The 15392-nt window shown below is 36.9% G+C and overlaps 1 protein-coding gene across 1 annotated transcript; it reads left to right on the top strand.

The window, feature by feature from the left end:
* The first annotated feature begins 458 nt into the window (after positions 1–458).
* Positions 459–12202, top strand: pou2f3 (POU class 2 homeobox 3). The gene is made up of 13 exons (XM_026373295.1): positions 459–596; positions 904–960; positions 5298–5326; positions 6597–6698; positions 6998–7103; positions 8130–8218; positions 8358–8534; positions 9170–9311; positions 9674–9807; positions 10203–10367; positions 11153–11195; positions 11309–11423; positions 11985–12202. Exons 2-13 carry the CDS (start codon positions 912–914, stop codon positions 12025–12027), a joined length of 1194 nt encoding a protein of 397 aa, XP_026229080.1. The 5' UTR covers positions 459–596; positions 904–911; the 3' UTR covers positions 12028–12202.
* The last annotated feature ends 3190 nt before the right edge of the window (positions 12203–15392 follow it).

Here is a 15392-nt window from a genome sequence, read left to right as displayed (position 1 = left end):
GTAGGACATCTTTCTGTGTTCCTGCAGGCACCTGAGTACTGTTTTAAGACACAATTAAGACATGAAATATAAACCTTTCCTTTAATGTCTGAAAAAAAAAACAGATGGTGAAAAATAATCATATTACTTCAAATTGTGAGATTAAGATCTAAAATTATAAGACCAAATTTACTTTGTCAAAATCATGAGAAAGCAAAAGCAAGCCTGACAAAGAAAAGCTGCTCTGATCATCGCTAACGCACACTGAGCTGTCTCAGGTAAAATGAGTAATACAAACATCAACTTGTTATCCATAGTACTTTGAGAGGAGGACTGTCTGTGTGGACACACACACACACACACACACACGCGCGCTGTAAATTTGCAGTAACCCTATTGTTGTTTTATGCAAACAGGCTGAAGCTGGATAGGACACACAGAGACATATGCAAATCAGGCAGTGCAGGGTGTACTGCAGAGGTGAACGTTTCTCCACTTAGGAAAATGCCAATGAGCAGCCGTGGATTTCCAAAACTTTTTATCCCACTGTACTAGTTTCTTTTGAATAACCTGGGACACAGACAGCAACTGGAGTCACACAAACCTTTTTATCTGAGGTGAGTCACTCCTCCAACACAGGCTTGTCAGTGACTTTTTAATGTCTTTAGTATTTTACCTGGCCAAAGTTTTAATAACAGTTTATGTGCTGGGTGCCTACTGATGTCTGGTAGTGCTTTGTGGCAATGTCTGCCTTGCTTATGAATATTATAACTAGGGATCACACAGGAGTGTATAGAGTTGGTGGTGTGGAGGGGAGGGCGCATTAGAATAGACTCAAGATCATTTTCCTGGGTGGCCTGAGTGCTTCATTGTCCTGGTAAAGTTACAATCCTGTAGGAAAATCAGCTATATTTATCATTACAGATATTAAGATGAGCACAGACACAGTGGAGCAGTCGGAGACTCCAGCTGAACAGACAGGTAAGGATATTTCACCATCCTCATGACACACGTAAACACGACTAAAACATCTCAACACACAGACAAATTGAATAGATGTGACTCAGGAAAGTGTGCAGTGTTTATTCTGTCACTGCTGTTGATGCTGGAGTTCCATGGAAAGAGGTGGTTGATTGTCTCTACATCTCTACAGCTTTTATTTGATTTGTTCCTTTAGATAACCATATGATATCAGCTTTGGCGAGAAGAGTTTGTTATAGGAAGGTTGCTTGTATGGAAAGTGGAAACATCATGAAATAGTCATCTGGGTTATATCAGAGAGAGAATTTTGTTGTGCTCTGTGTCTAAAACTTTTATAGTCAAATATGTTTTATACTGTGTATCTATAGAAAAAAAATTTGTCTTAGCTTCTAAAGTCTTAGTGCACCCTGACTGTTTGTTCCTGAGTTTTATTTCTGTTCAGTTATTTTGCTGCAGGAAGCAAGTACAACCTTTCCCAGCAGCTACATGCTTTCAACAACAAAACAAACAATTCCTCATACTCGTCCCTGTGATGCCAAGAGTTGAAAAAAAAATCTAAACAAATATCATTTTGTCCCGCTTGTATGGATTGTATATGTGTGTGTGTGTGTGTGTGTGTGTGTGTGTGTGTGTGTGTTTGTTTTTCACATTGCGGGGATAAAAAACCTGTTTACAGACTCACACTGTGGGGACAATATCTTACTTGTAGGGACCAGAAGCTGGACCCACCATGTCAATCATTGAATTTCAATCAATTGAGTGATGATTTGGATTAAAGCTAAAATTAGTCAAGTAGGGGTTATGGTTAAGGTTAGGGTACGTCCCTAGAAAATAAACGTCAGTGTAAGGTTCTGTAAAATCATGAAAATGTGTGTATGTGTGTATGTGTGGGTGTGTGCGTATGTGTATTGTGGCAGTTGGTTGAGATACCAGGATGCACCTGAGGCTGTTTGCCGAGAAATGCTTCCTACCTGGGGGCTGAGGACAGCAACCGGCCATGAAACAAAACCAGGAACCAGCAACAGATAAAGTGGAACTTACTTAGACAATGGCTGCAAGAAAAGTGAACAGCTTTGTTCATGGAAGTGCTCAATGTCTGCATTTTTGTCAATGTATGATCATTGAGTGTTGTTTTGTTAGTAAGTGATCAGGTGTGCAGGTGCTTTTTTTTTTATTTGGAAGGATCACTGGTCAGACTATTGTTCATTTTACAGAGGCCTTGATGCATTATTTCAAACTATTTGGTCCATTAAATGAAAAACTTGTATTTTTCTAAATCTATTCACGCAGATATTTTTGAATCTGTGTTTAGAGGTATGTACTTCTGTGGTTTTTGCCACCACTTCAGAACAGTTGCGGTAAATGAAATATCTGTTGTTGTTCCAGTAGTGAAAAACTACATTAAAATGACCAAAAGCAGTGAATCGTTTCAATGAAGACCTCACTGTTTTCAATTGAACCTCCTCCCTCTGAAGAAATAGTCCTCAACTCATCAGGGAAACCTAATGGTTATGTTGTGCCGTCATGCCATAAATCACTTTTTAACTCTCTCAACATTTAACTAAAACTGTGATCATAACTTAAACTTACTAAAGTAAACTTACAAATAGCCTATGACAGTATAAAGATGACTTGACTGGTGAAAAAATCAGAAAAAATTGCAAAATGACACAGTATAATATGCTTCTGCATTGTTGAATACATAGAACACAGAAAACTCTGCATAAGTAGCAGCTAAGTGAACATCATTAACTCACTGAGATTATTACGCTGATAATTTGGTGTCAAAGTTCTTTTGTGTAGGTATACTGCAGAATGGTATTTAGTATTTGGTAATGGTATTTTAATGTATTGGTAATGGTATTTTAATAGTAGTTTTCGAATAAGTGGTCCTTACTGAACTCTGTCCTTTTTTCCATACACAATACTAATTAACTAAGCAGGTTCTGAGTAAATAATGTGTTTACACAAGAAAAGGGACAAAATGAAAATACTCAAAAAAGTAATTATAAATATATCATCTGCTGGATATTTGAGGTCATTGTGAATATATTCTATTGTCGTACAATACACAAAGTAAACAGATTACCAACTCACAAACTGTGAAGGGGTAGCTTAAGGCAGATCTCAAAAGATGCTCTGCATTATGTTTTTTAGAAGTTCAGAGCCTGGTGATATTCAATAAATGTTTCTTATTGTCACTAAATCCCCAGAAAAGACCAAACCAACAAGGAAGTATTGTCTGTATAGGCAAGCTATCAAAGCCTGATACCTACCTCAGAGCTTCATAGTTGTCTAAAAATGAATTACACCATTACCCTAGATGACATGGTACTTCATTTACATGAACACACATGTTGTTTTGACACAATCCTACAAATTAAAATGCCAAATACATATTAATCTTCTGTTAAAAAAAGTCCCCAACACAACAATGAAAACTAAAACCTAGTGCTCATATGTTGTAGGATTTAAAAAAAAAACTGAAACCATATGTTTTTAAGATTAATCTTCACTAGGAACTACAGCTACAGGTAGAGTAGGGAAGTCATTGCACTGAGAAACAAACTAACACATTGGTTTTAGTTCTTTTCAGGTATTTTTTTATAAATAGGCCTACCTGTGACATATATTTTTTACAACCACTGGAAAGCTTAGTACAGTAATGTTTTGTATAATAAATCCAAACTGTTTATTATTCTAACTAGTATATACTAACAAACTATTAATATGTAGTATGGGATTGGGGAACAGCTTATTTGACTAACGTAAATGTTATAATCAGCCCTCGAAGGTTAACTAGATTATGATAAATAATAATAAATTAGAACGTCTCTTGTTCCCAGTACAGTTTACTTGCATTCTTTTCACTTAGCAAAATATAATTTCAGGCCTAACACATGACGTAAATACTGAATTTATCATGCTGCAACTGACTTTTTGTGTGTATGTGTATGCTTGTGCACAACCAGCTCCAATACAGGCTCTCTGCACTCAAAGCTGATTTGCATGTCTTGGTCATTTCCATACTGGAAGTTTCGCTGTGAAGCTGGTTGGGCTGGGGGGCAGTACCATAATTGGGTGAGGGTTGGAGAGTGTGTGTGTGTGTGTATGTGTGTGAGAGAGAGAGTGTAGGGGGTGGGGGTGAGGATTATAGGTGTATTTGCATTGTGTGTCTCCAGCAGCTCACAGATCACTGCCTGTCTCTCTCACACACACATTCAGCCCCAAAAGTCCAATTTGACATTCAAATGATTTGACATTCGCTGTAACACACCTTTGAACTGTCCTCTCTTAGCTCTCTCTCTCTTTCACTGTCCACATAAACTCAACTCTAAATGTTGTTTATCTCAGCAGGGAAAGTGCATTTCTTGAACATATTGTACCTGTCTGAAGTGTGTGTTTTTGTATACACAGCTCTTTGTGTAAACAATCAGCCGTAGTGGAGGAAGTATCCAGATTCTTTCCAGTAAAATTACTAATGCCACGATGGAACAGTCCTGTGCTGGAAATATGATTTCAGATGCGTCATAATTGAAGTGTTTTATCATTAGATCACTCATTATTCATGCATTGATATGTAGGCAGGATTTTATTATTGTAGTTGCACCTTATTTGCACATGTCTGTGGATATTTTCAGTCGTCCAGTTGATGGTATTCCCAAAAGTGATATTTGCCGCCAGCTAGAACTCAAGATCCTTGAAGATGTTTCACTTCTCATCACAGGCTCCTCCAGTTCTAACTGACTTGTCGTGACCCCCCCTAGGCATTTACTCTCTGTGAAATTGTTAATTTGTTAACATCTCCAGGGTTGTTGAGATCACATGTGGGTTGTTGACATTTTGACTCGTGAATCTATCACCAGGTGGGACACTGACCCACATGTGACCCATAGAGCCATGTGACACATACTAAACAGCTTCTTTTGGAGAAACTGTTTTTAGCTATGTCATATAGACTGCCATTAAAAGGTTTAGGGTCACTTGGAAATGTCTTTGTGTCTTTTAAAGAAAAGCATAGCTCATAACAGCAGTTTTTTTTACACATTGTGTTTATTATTGCAAGTTTACATCTCAAAAGGCTAATCCTTTGCGATTATGTTAGCACAACTGAAAACACATATAGTATATTTTCACTGACAACACAGAAATTTGTAAGTGACCCCAAACATTTAAACCTTAAAATGAGACATGGCTTAAATCAATTATTCAAATAGTTTTATATTCAGGTCTAATTTTATTTACAATTGTTAGTTTAATTTCAACTAACAAAGAATATGATCTTGTTGGTCACTGGATTTTATAATCTGAGTTTCTTTCTCTCTTCCAACATTTAGAGCAAAACGGAATCGACTTCAGTCGACAGGTGAGTAACTAAATTTATGAAACACTGCTGCATGTCCTATTTTTAAATTCCTAAAAATGTGGCCCAGCACACTTATATACTGTATATACTTATATACACTTAACTACCACAAAGAATGAACAATTGTAAATCACTGAAAAAAAAAAAGTACAGTTTTGCTCCATCATCCACATTTAGCTACTTTTTTCTTTTTATAATACCTGAAACTGACAGAAATGCTGAGTGGAAGAGCAGCAGATTGAAGCGGGACCATAAAAAAAAGAAAGAAAAAGACTCAAATGAGCTCCTGCTGCTTGAACTAACGTTGCCAGTCTTAGCATACTGAACAGAAAGATTATTTCATTGGATAAAAAACACTCGGCAATTACTTAAACCAGCTGGTCTTTGCAGCTCTTAGCAAACATCAAACTGTTTTAAGCAGATTAGTAGGCTACATGTATAATGTTCTAGTGAGTTGATATACAGCAGCAGTGGGATGTAGATGTCACCCGTGCATAAGCGTGGCTCATTAATTTGGTTTTGCACACCAATGAAGCTGTTACACAGACAATATATAATGTATCAGGAGCACAGAGACAAATGAACAGAATACCAACTGTATAATAGTTGGTGGGATCAAATCATTGTTGGTTTAAGTCTTTTCATAGGATTTGTTAATAATAAGAATGTCACAGACTTTCTGTATTGTTATGACAGATGTAATAGTGCTGTTCAGTTGGAATTAAAATACCCTAGAGCCATGTGAATGGTACTGAATCTGTCTTTACCCAAGACACAATGTTCTAATGACTTTCAGACAGCTAACATCCTCAGGATAAACTACCAGCTCTTTCAACAGATGTCAATAACAGCATGTCTTTAGAAACACTTCAAATAGTTCGCAGCTATTTGGATACTTCTCCAAACATTCATTTTGGCACGGGGGGATCATTTTTTTTGTGCCTATGCTTTCAGGAAGTACTGTGGTTTTTCAGGGTTTGGGGGGAGCGAGTGGGAGGAATATTTGCATACTGGCTTACCCAAGGGGAGGGAGAGAGTGTATCACTCTTTGTCTTGTGTTTAGTGACCAAACTGGTCCTGGAGGCAGCGTACATGAGTATGCGTGTGTGTCTGTGTGTATACACAGGTCAATCACACATACACACAGTCAGATACATGCATTTGTGATTATGATGATGATTCATGTTTTCCATCCTCTCAGTTCTACTTTAGTAATCTACTCATAAGAAACCTGAGTTAACACTGTCTGGTTGTGTTTTTGGCATCTTAGATAAAAACAGAAGCAATCAGCGACTCGCCTCATTCGGCGTCCACACTGAAGACATGTCACCTGACACAGAACTCTCCAGTGCCTGGAGGTCAGCTGACTGGGGTAAGGCACAGACTCACAATTATTTATCTGCGTATTTTACATTTAAATGTGTTGTTGTGATGTATAAGAGCCTTTCTTAAATTTCATCCATCCATCAAGAGGATTTAAACAGCGATCTGAAATGTTAAACATGTAGGTCTGACAAAAAGCAGCTTTTCAGTTGCATTATGGGAAATGCAGGATTAAGTATTCTTGTAGTCCAAATACTCAACCTAATACAATATTAGTTGTAAGTAATGAATATTAACTTCTGAAGTGAGTTGAGACTAATTTTCATTATGTTTTATGCTTTGCTCCAGGAGCTCACCTCTCTCCACACCATGCAGCAGCTGGTTCTGATGCCACCGTCCCACCTGTCATCTCCCTCTCCCTTCCTGCTTTCCCAGAGCCCCACCAGTCATCAAGGTGGAGTCTTATCAAATTTCCATACTATAGTGTGATTTCATGACAATACAAAATGATTATTTTACAAACTTAAACAACATTGTACTTATATCAGCAGAGAGAACATGTGAACCCTTTCTCCTGCATTAAAATACAGTTAGATGTTAATCTAAGTTACAATAATGACAAAAACATCTACTTGTTTTAGCAAATAATTTAAATATTATATTGAATGCATCATTAAACAAAAAAAGTATGTGAACCCCTTGGCTAATGACAAAAGGTGGAGTTGGCAAAGTCGGTGCAAATATTTTGAGTTTGCTCTTCACAAACAGCATCTGTTGATGTGAACAATGCCTCATAAAAACAGATCTCAGAAGATTTACAATAAGAACTGAGGATTTGCATAAAGCTGGACAAGGTTACAAACTCAAGTCAAAGAGGCTGCTCAGCACAGAGCTACTTTAAGCTAGTTATTAGATGCATGCAATGGGTTCACTTATTTTTTCCACAAGAACTGAGAATATTTAATGGGTGTGTTCTGTAGATTCTGGCAAGATTAGAAAGTCTTCTCAAAAATATAGTAGATTTGTCTACTTTGTGACTAAAATTACATTTTAGGACCAGTTGATGCAGAAAAACCAGGTTAATCTCAAGGTTTCATTTATAATTTTGTCGCTACACCACAGTACCAGTGGTGTGAAGTACAGAGATGGTGTCAGGATGTTGTTTACATTTACATTTAGTAGACGCTTTTATCCAAAGCAACTTACAAGTCATTACAAGGTACAAGGGAGGTAGGGTAGCACGTTGTTAACCTAGTTTAGCATGAACACCCAGAACTTATAGCTCATATTTAAAAAAAAACAGACTAATACATCTAAAGCTCACTAACAGACGCATCTGTGTTAACAGAAATTAAAAAATGACAAAAATACCTGCACATGATAAATTATTTGACAAAGAGCAGTATCCCAGAGTCTTGTTATTATACTCATAGTATCATATCATGATACTTGATCAACCCCCTGCTGATTTTCCTTGCAGCCCTTCTGCAGCAGAACCTACTGTCACTTCCTAGCCAGAGTCAAACCAGCCTTCTTCCGCATCAGCCTGGACTGGCTCTGACTCCACAGGTGAATCCAGACTACTTCCTTTCTATGCACACAAAGAACCGTGTAACACACCAAAAATATCACATACTGTATACTTCAATATATTTTTAAGGTACAAAACAAGCCAAACAATGCAGATACGTTCATGTTTCTGATCCAGGCCATGAGTCGCTCCGGTCTGGCAGGACCATCTATGGAGAACCACATGGACATGTCCCACCTGCAGATGCCTAAACACATGTCGGTCCCACCACAGGAGGAACCCAGTGACCTGGAGGAACTGGAGCAGTTTGCTAAAGCTTTCAAACAAAGACGCATCAAACTGGGCTTCACTCAGGTAAAAAGAGGAAGAACCTCACCTTGTTTTCAATCACATGTCCTGAAAACTCGCTTTCTCAATCCATGAGCAAAATGTTCTACATGAGCACATTACTTTCTGCCATTTTCTTTATTTGTACTGTTTAATGTGGACAAAGTGGTTCCCATATTCCACATACTAATCTGTATTTAGGAGCATTTAAATGAAAACTGGATAACAGCTGTGGAGCTGATGGTTTATCATCACTGTTGGTTAAATATGACACCTGCAGTTCTGATTAAACAGATTATTTTACTTTCTGAGTGTTCAACATTAAATAAATAATAACTCTCAAATTAAGCTACATATATTTGGTGTTGTAAAGACGGTTTGACCCCAGTAAACCTTGTTTCTAGGTGTTTAAAAGACAGTTATGTTGAAACCTTTAACATTATAAATTCTACAGTATTGCTCAAGTTGCAACAGAGCAACCTTCGCATCCCCACCCAAGCAGAAACAAGCTTTACACTTATGATGTACAAATACTGCATATTACATGTTACTTACTGCTTTAGATACTGAATTTACTGAGAATAAACATAACGGATCAACAACATATTGGATAATCAGGTCAACTAAATTCACTGACGGTTAATGTGTGTGTTCTATTACAGGGGGACGTGGGCCTTGCAATGGGAAAACTCTACGGAAACGACTTCAGCCAGACGACAATCTCTCGCTTTGAGGCACTAAACCTCAGCTTCAAAAACATGTGCAAGCTTAAACCTCTGCTGGAGAAATGGCTAAGTGATGCAGGTACAGCACAGATACTGTTTATTACAGTATCACTGATTATTCTGTCTTGACCTGAAAATAAGTTTGAAAACAAGGAAAGTAAATATAAACATCTTTAAAGGGCCTCTTTAAGGAGCTATTAAATGAGATATAAACAAAATGATATATTCAGTATAATTAGTAGGGACATTCTATCAGTATAGTATCTATAAAAATGATCTTTTGTCTACTGTATTACCACCACTGTCAACAGCTATGATAATGTGTTGTAGTAATATTCTTTTATATTTTACTTTTCATAATTCATGTCAGTAATAATGATTCTGGATTTGGGTTTTTACTGATAGTGCTGAATGTCACAGTTACATTTGTTTTCACGTTAGAGAACGCACCTTCTGACTCAATGAGCAACCCCACCTCTTTGCCGCCCCTGATGGAGGGCTACGGACGCAAAAGAAAAAAGAGGACAAGCATCGAAACGAACATCAAGCTGACTCTGGAGAAACGCTTCCTTGATGTGAGTTTTTCTATTGACTTTGCTCTTCTTTCCAGGTTGTTCACAGAAGAAAACATGATGTCTACATTTGCACTAAGCAGTGTAAAGGTTGTCATTGTGAGAATATTAACCATATAATTTTGCTCAAAATAGACTACTTATGCACTGAAACCTCATTTTTTTATACTTTTTATAAATTTGTACATATAGCACAACAGCTGTTGCACAATGTTTTATTCACACTTAATAATTTAAGTAATTAAAAAGTTAAAACTACTGTTAAAGATCTTACAGTGACAGTATTGTCAATATGTGACCTGATTTATTGCCAGACTTTTTGTAAACCCAACTTTTACTCATTAATTCTATTGTACAGATCAAATCGTGAACATACTTTCATTTCTGTTTTTTTCCAGAACCCAAAGCCCAACTCTGAGGAGATAACCCTGATCTCAGAGCAGCTGTCCATGGAGAAAGAGGTGGTTCGAGTTTGGTTCTGTAATCGGCGTCAGAAAGAGAAGAGGATCTACTGCCCGGTGACTGCCTTACCTGTCAAATCACACAGCTACAACTCCAGAGTGGTTAGCCATCTTCCTCTTACTTATTATTTCAAATATGCTAATATAACATTATAGCATATTCTATTGTGCTTTGAAGAGAAACTTCACACCAGCAGAAACCCTCCAGTGGTTGAAGCTCTTACATTGCTGCAGTGTACACATCACATTTGTGTGTGTGCGTGTGTGTGTATGTGTGCTTACAGGTGCAATAGTTCAAACAGGTGTAACAACAGCAATAAGTCAGGTGCCCAGATAAACATTGGACACGTGCTACCTGCTGTAACCATTCCTCTCCTCCTTTTTTTTCTCTTTCCATTGCAACTCAACAGGGTACTGTGCGCTTGATTTAATAATGTCAGACTAAACAGAAGAAATGGTTACAGAGAGCAAAACCTGTTTCAGTGTTCAAGGACTGTAGGTTGTGTGATGAGATACTGCTTAAAATTGAGAATTGTTGGTTGTAAAGACGTAGCAACTTAAAGAAGCAAACAAAAAAAGATGCTGAGAGGCTGAGGTAGGGCCTTGTTTGTCAAAAAACAAACTTTGCTGAAATCCAAAGATCATATTTTAATCGAAAAACAAAAGAGGCACTATACAAAAATAACAATGATGACGATCAAACAACACAGTGAGACACAAACTGTGACTTTATCCATTAAAATAATAATCATAATAGTAGTAATTAAAATAATAATATAAATATCCTATAACTTGACTTAAATTCATTCATGGCTCCTTAAGGAATATATATTTTATTGTCCTAATGTGATGGAGGCTTTATCAAATCCATTTTCACTCTGTTTCAGGCCTCTGCATCCAGATCCTATAGCCCTCTGGCTTCAGGTGGAGGCAAGTTCTGTTTCCTACATCCTGCTACTGATATTGATCTGATTGTTGTGAGATTTCTGTTTATAAGCTGATATGAATGTTCATTTCAATAATGTGTTGACTTTTTCTTCCAGTTTCATCAAACTCCTCTCCAAACAGTGCAAGCCGTGAAGCTTCACCTAACAGTTTGTCCACAGCCTCTGTCTCCTTAACATCTCAGGTCAACCCAGCCTCCTACACCACACCAGGGTATGATTTATTCAACTACACATGGCTGAACAATATAAATATTTTAACATTTGCCTGGTCATTTTTTATCTGAAAATGAGCTGAGAGGATCAAAATCAGTCTTGTCACCACATTGTTTGGACACTAAATGCTATGAACTGGTTGGCTGAGCATAATGACTGGAGAAAATAGCAAACCAGAGACTCTCCAAAACAAAATCTGCCTGCCAGCACCTTTAAAGCTCACTAATTAACATGCTAAATAAAACCAAATTGTAGAAAAGGAAAGTGCTGTTTTATGCAGGGTTGTGTCCCTGAGTGTTACATGGCTTGATAATAGGCAATTTGTGGTTTTAAGGGGAGCTACTTGCTGTTCAACTGCTTCTTGGCCAGCACAGTCATTCTGGACAGATATGAGATAGTATCAATCTTCTCATCCTTCTCAGCAGGAAATCATTCAAACAAACAAACAAAACAATGTATTTTGTAATAGGACTATTGAGATTTAATTGTTGAATAAAATAGTTTTCACATTTTTATTTGAGTAATTGAATAATCCTGTTATCCTCGCTTTTCATCTTAGGTCCTGGTACCGCACATGGAATCCTGCTGCATATCATCACTGAGAAACGTGAACTGTATCATATGAAGTTTTTTTTGTTTGTTTTTATTTTTGTTTTTTGTTGTTTTGTTGTTTTTAGAAGGATGTACACTGAAGATGTGATAGAGTATCACAATATTCCTGTTATGAACAGGGTTACAACTACAGGCTAAAGCTTAGATGGACCCATTAGACCAAACGTGCAGAGGACTGCAACACACCAGACTGCTGTCAACACTCATGCAAGTCATAACAGCCTTGAGCTGTTTGATTTTGTGCTCATGTGACTCGTTACTTTGCTTAGATCAGCTGCAAAGACAAGGAACACACAGAAATCCACACAATGACAGATATCGTATAAACAGGTGGGAAATCTAATGTTCAAGCCTAAATGCTTACAGGTTGATTTATTGTTATTAACCCACAAGACTTGTTGTATTTAAATGATGAAGGATCCAAGTCCAGATTCATTAAGATTGTACGCCCAGCTGTTATTTATGTCATCTTTACACTGCGCTAAAACTCTGTGGTTGTTGTTATTATATGTTTTCATGCTCATATTATACTTAGTGTGTATACTTCGTGATCTTGATGCGTACTGCTAGCCTGTCTACATAAATTTAGTGTCAAAACAAAAAATATTTAATACAGTTTTCCTCTGCATAGACCATCTGTGAACAGAACAGCTTTTCACGTGGTCATCTTGAGCGTTATTAGTGCAGTTTTGGTCACCATTTTTAACAGTGAAGATAGAATTGGACTCACCATAGTGAAAGTTGAACAGATGATGCAAGAAATAACTTTTAATTACAAATGACATTCACACAGTTATGGTATGAACAGTTTAGGTTGAGCCAGAATATTTGTCTGTACACGGTGATGAATGTTTAGAAAATTAACTGTTTTCTCTGACTGCCTTTCTTTTATTAATATCATGTGTATGGAAAGTCCACTGTTATTGTTACCAAAGGGCATAGTACAACTACAAAAGCAAGACCCTGAACACACTATTTTCTGACAGAGTCAGAATTATTTCAGCAATATTTGAATAGAAATGCAGAGATAGTTGTGCAACAGTTGTTTTTTCTTATTCAAATCTGACCAAACCACTCCCAAATAGTCCTGATAAAGCAGATCCACATTTGGTTTTAAGTAAATTCATCATAAATACTAAAATAGAAAGTGATTTTTTAACTTTTTAACTCTGATTGTTGCTGTTGCTCATGTGTTAAGGTCTCCCTATGCTTCAAATGAATTAGTTTGTATGATGTGTAATGACACCGTGTCTAAAGTTTAACTGTTTATTGTGTGCGTCCTGGATGCTCACCACCTCCCTGAAGAATTGCCAAAAATATCTTTTGTGTGACTTTGTAGTCTTGTTAATGGCAAATATTACCAGTGGCACAACTTCTGGAAATCTTTTCCTAAAAATAATGTTCGTGTTACACAAAAACCTTGCGTTTCAAATCCAGAAAGGCTCTTTCGTTATGCCCATTGCCTCTCACACACTAAAGCAGTAAAGCTTCTACTCTAGCTGAACTATGCAAAACCAATTGAGATAAATGGTAGAAAAGTCTGACACGACTTTAATGAGCTACCAGGACATACATGACTATCTGAAACATGCTGAGGCGTTTAAAAAATGCTGTAATATGTGGTACGTCTTATGTAATATGTCTTGCTTGGGTCAGTTGTTGCAAAGGTTTCTCATCTGAATAATTAAGTCTGGTTATAAATTGTAAGACCATTTAAATTTGGCAGCTGAATTCAGTGTCTGATAGTATGTTTTCACTAAGACATCCTGGCAGCTTTGCTGTTAGTTGCAGATGTCATTTGGTTAGCTAAGGCTGATGATCCTTTTGTTATTGTCAACAAATCCCATGAAAAGACCAAAACCAACCATGTGTTTGTCCGTCTCTCAGTATTTTTAGATTTCCCTGCTTTGTCTGTGGCTCTCAGCTCCTAAACCATTGACTCCCACTGAAGGTGTAAATCATTAATATCGGTGACATTTTGACTTTTAAACATTTAAAAAAAAAATCTAAAATAGCAGGGTTTTCCTTCAAACATGTCACAAACAGGAATAACCATATTACTGTGGGAATATTTTCAGCCATTGATTGTAGGGTATTGACTCAAAGTAAACCACTTTTATGGGCAAATACTGAGCCCTATGGCACAGAAGAATTACATGTGTCATGCTCTGTCTGCACAGACACTAGTTTCTAGCAAGGTCAGTTCATTGTTGTTTCATGTGACTTGTTTACAATAAGAAAAAAAAAATGTTTTCTTCCTTGGTGGAAAATGTTGACCTCCACTGCTCCAGTCTAGAGCTTCTGTTGGAGCCGCTGGAGCTTCTGTTTAGTTTGTCTCTTATTTCCTGCTGGTGCTCCTGTTCTATTTAGTGCAAACACTCGGAAAACTGCCTTTCAGACCTCAAGTGTTGTTTGTTTGGTTTCTAATGACCTGTTTTGTTTTTTTTATTAATTTGTGGGTGTCCATTGAATATTTAATTATATTTTTCAGAAACACATTGCAGTGGTACAAAACTCTAAAATAAGTAACTTCATCCAGCAAATAACAAAAGCCACAATAATAATGATATTATACAATGTTGTATAATGAAACAGTAGGTACAACATTGTTTAAAGACTAAAGTGAAGTTTTTACTGGTGTAACTGAAGCTACCAAGGTGAAGGCTGAAAATCCTTCACCTCTACCTCCTGGGATCCTTATTAAGTTGTATTTACTGTCATAAACAAAATATGTGTGTCCTGGGTTTGGCTCTCTTGCTTTATTCACAAATGAAGAAATTCAAACTACTGCTCCCTTTGCTGATATAGTTTGCGATGCAAGGCAAACTATTTACTTTGTATATTTCACCATGAAAACAAACAAGGAAATAAGAAGCTAATGTTTCTTGATTCAAAATTTGTAATAAATTAAACTTGTTCTCTCTATAAATGTGTTGCTTTTCTGCTCAAATTGGGACTTTGGGTTGTTTCCTTCCTCAAAAAGTAGGAAAGGCTAGGCCAATCCACTTGTGTTTTCTCTACACTGCAGACATTTGGGTTTAATTTAAAAAGTTATTAAAAAAAAAAGAATTTCAGTTTAAACAACAGATTTCCTAAATTATAAGTGAATTGTTTCCCAGGTATGTTACCTGCATTTTTAGCTGCCTTTGGCATTCCACCAGCTATTGGATAATAGTAAGCTATTTTGAATATGAGAAGAGAGGGAAATCAATCGCAGTCACTGCACAAACATTGGGTAAAGCCAATACAACAACTGGACTTTATTCTACGACTAGAAGTTATTTTGTCCTAGAAGTAGACGTACTAAAGCTGCACACATGCTCTGCTACAAATGAAGTGTGAACTGAAAATATTA

Source organism: Anabas testudineus, chromosome 14 (assembly GCF_900324465.2).
Source record: "Anabas testudineus chromosome 14, fAnaTes1.2, whole genome shotgun sequence".
Taxonomy (NCBI): Eukaryota; Metazoa; Chordata; class Actinopteri; order Anabantiformes; family Anabantidae; genus Anabas; species Anabas testudineus.
The sequence above is the reverse complement of the archived record's forward strand: the minus strand, read 5'-3'. Positions and strand labels throughout refer to the sequence as shown.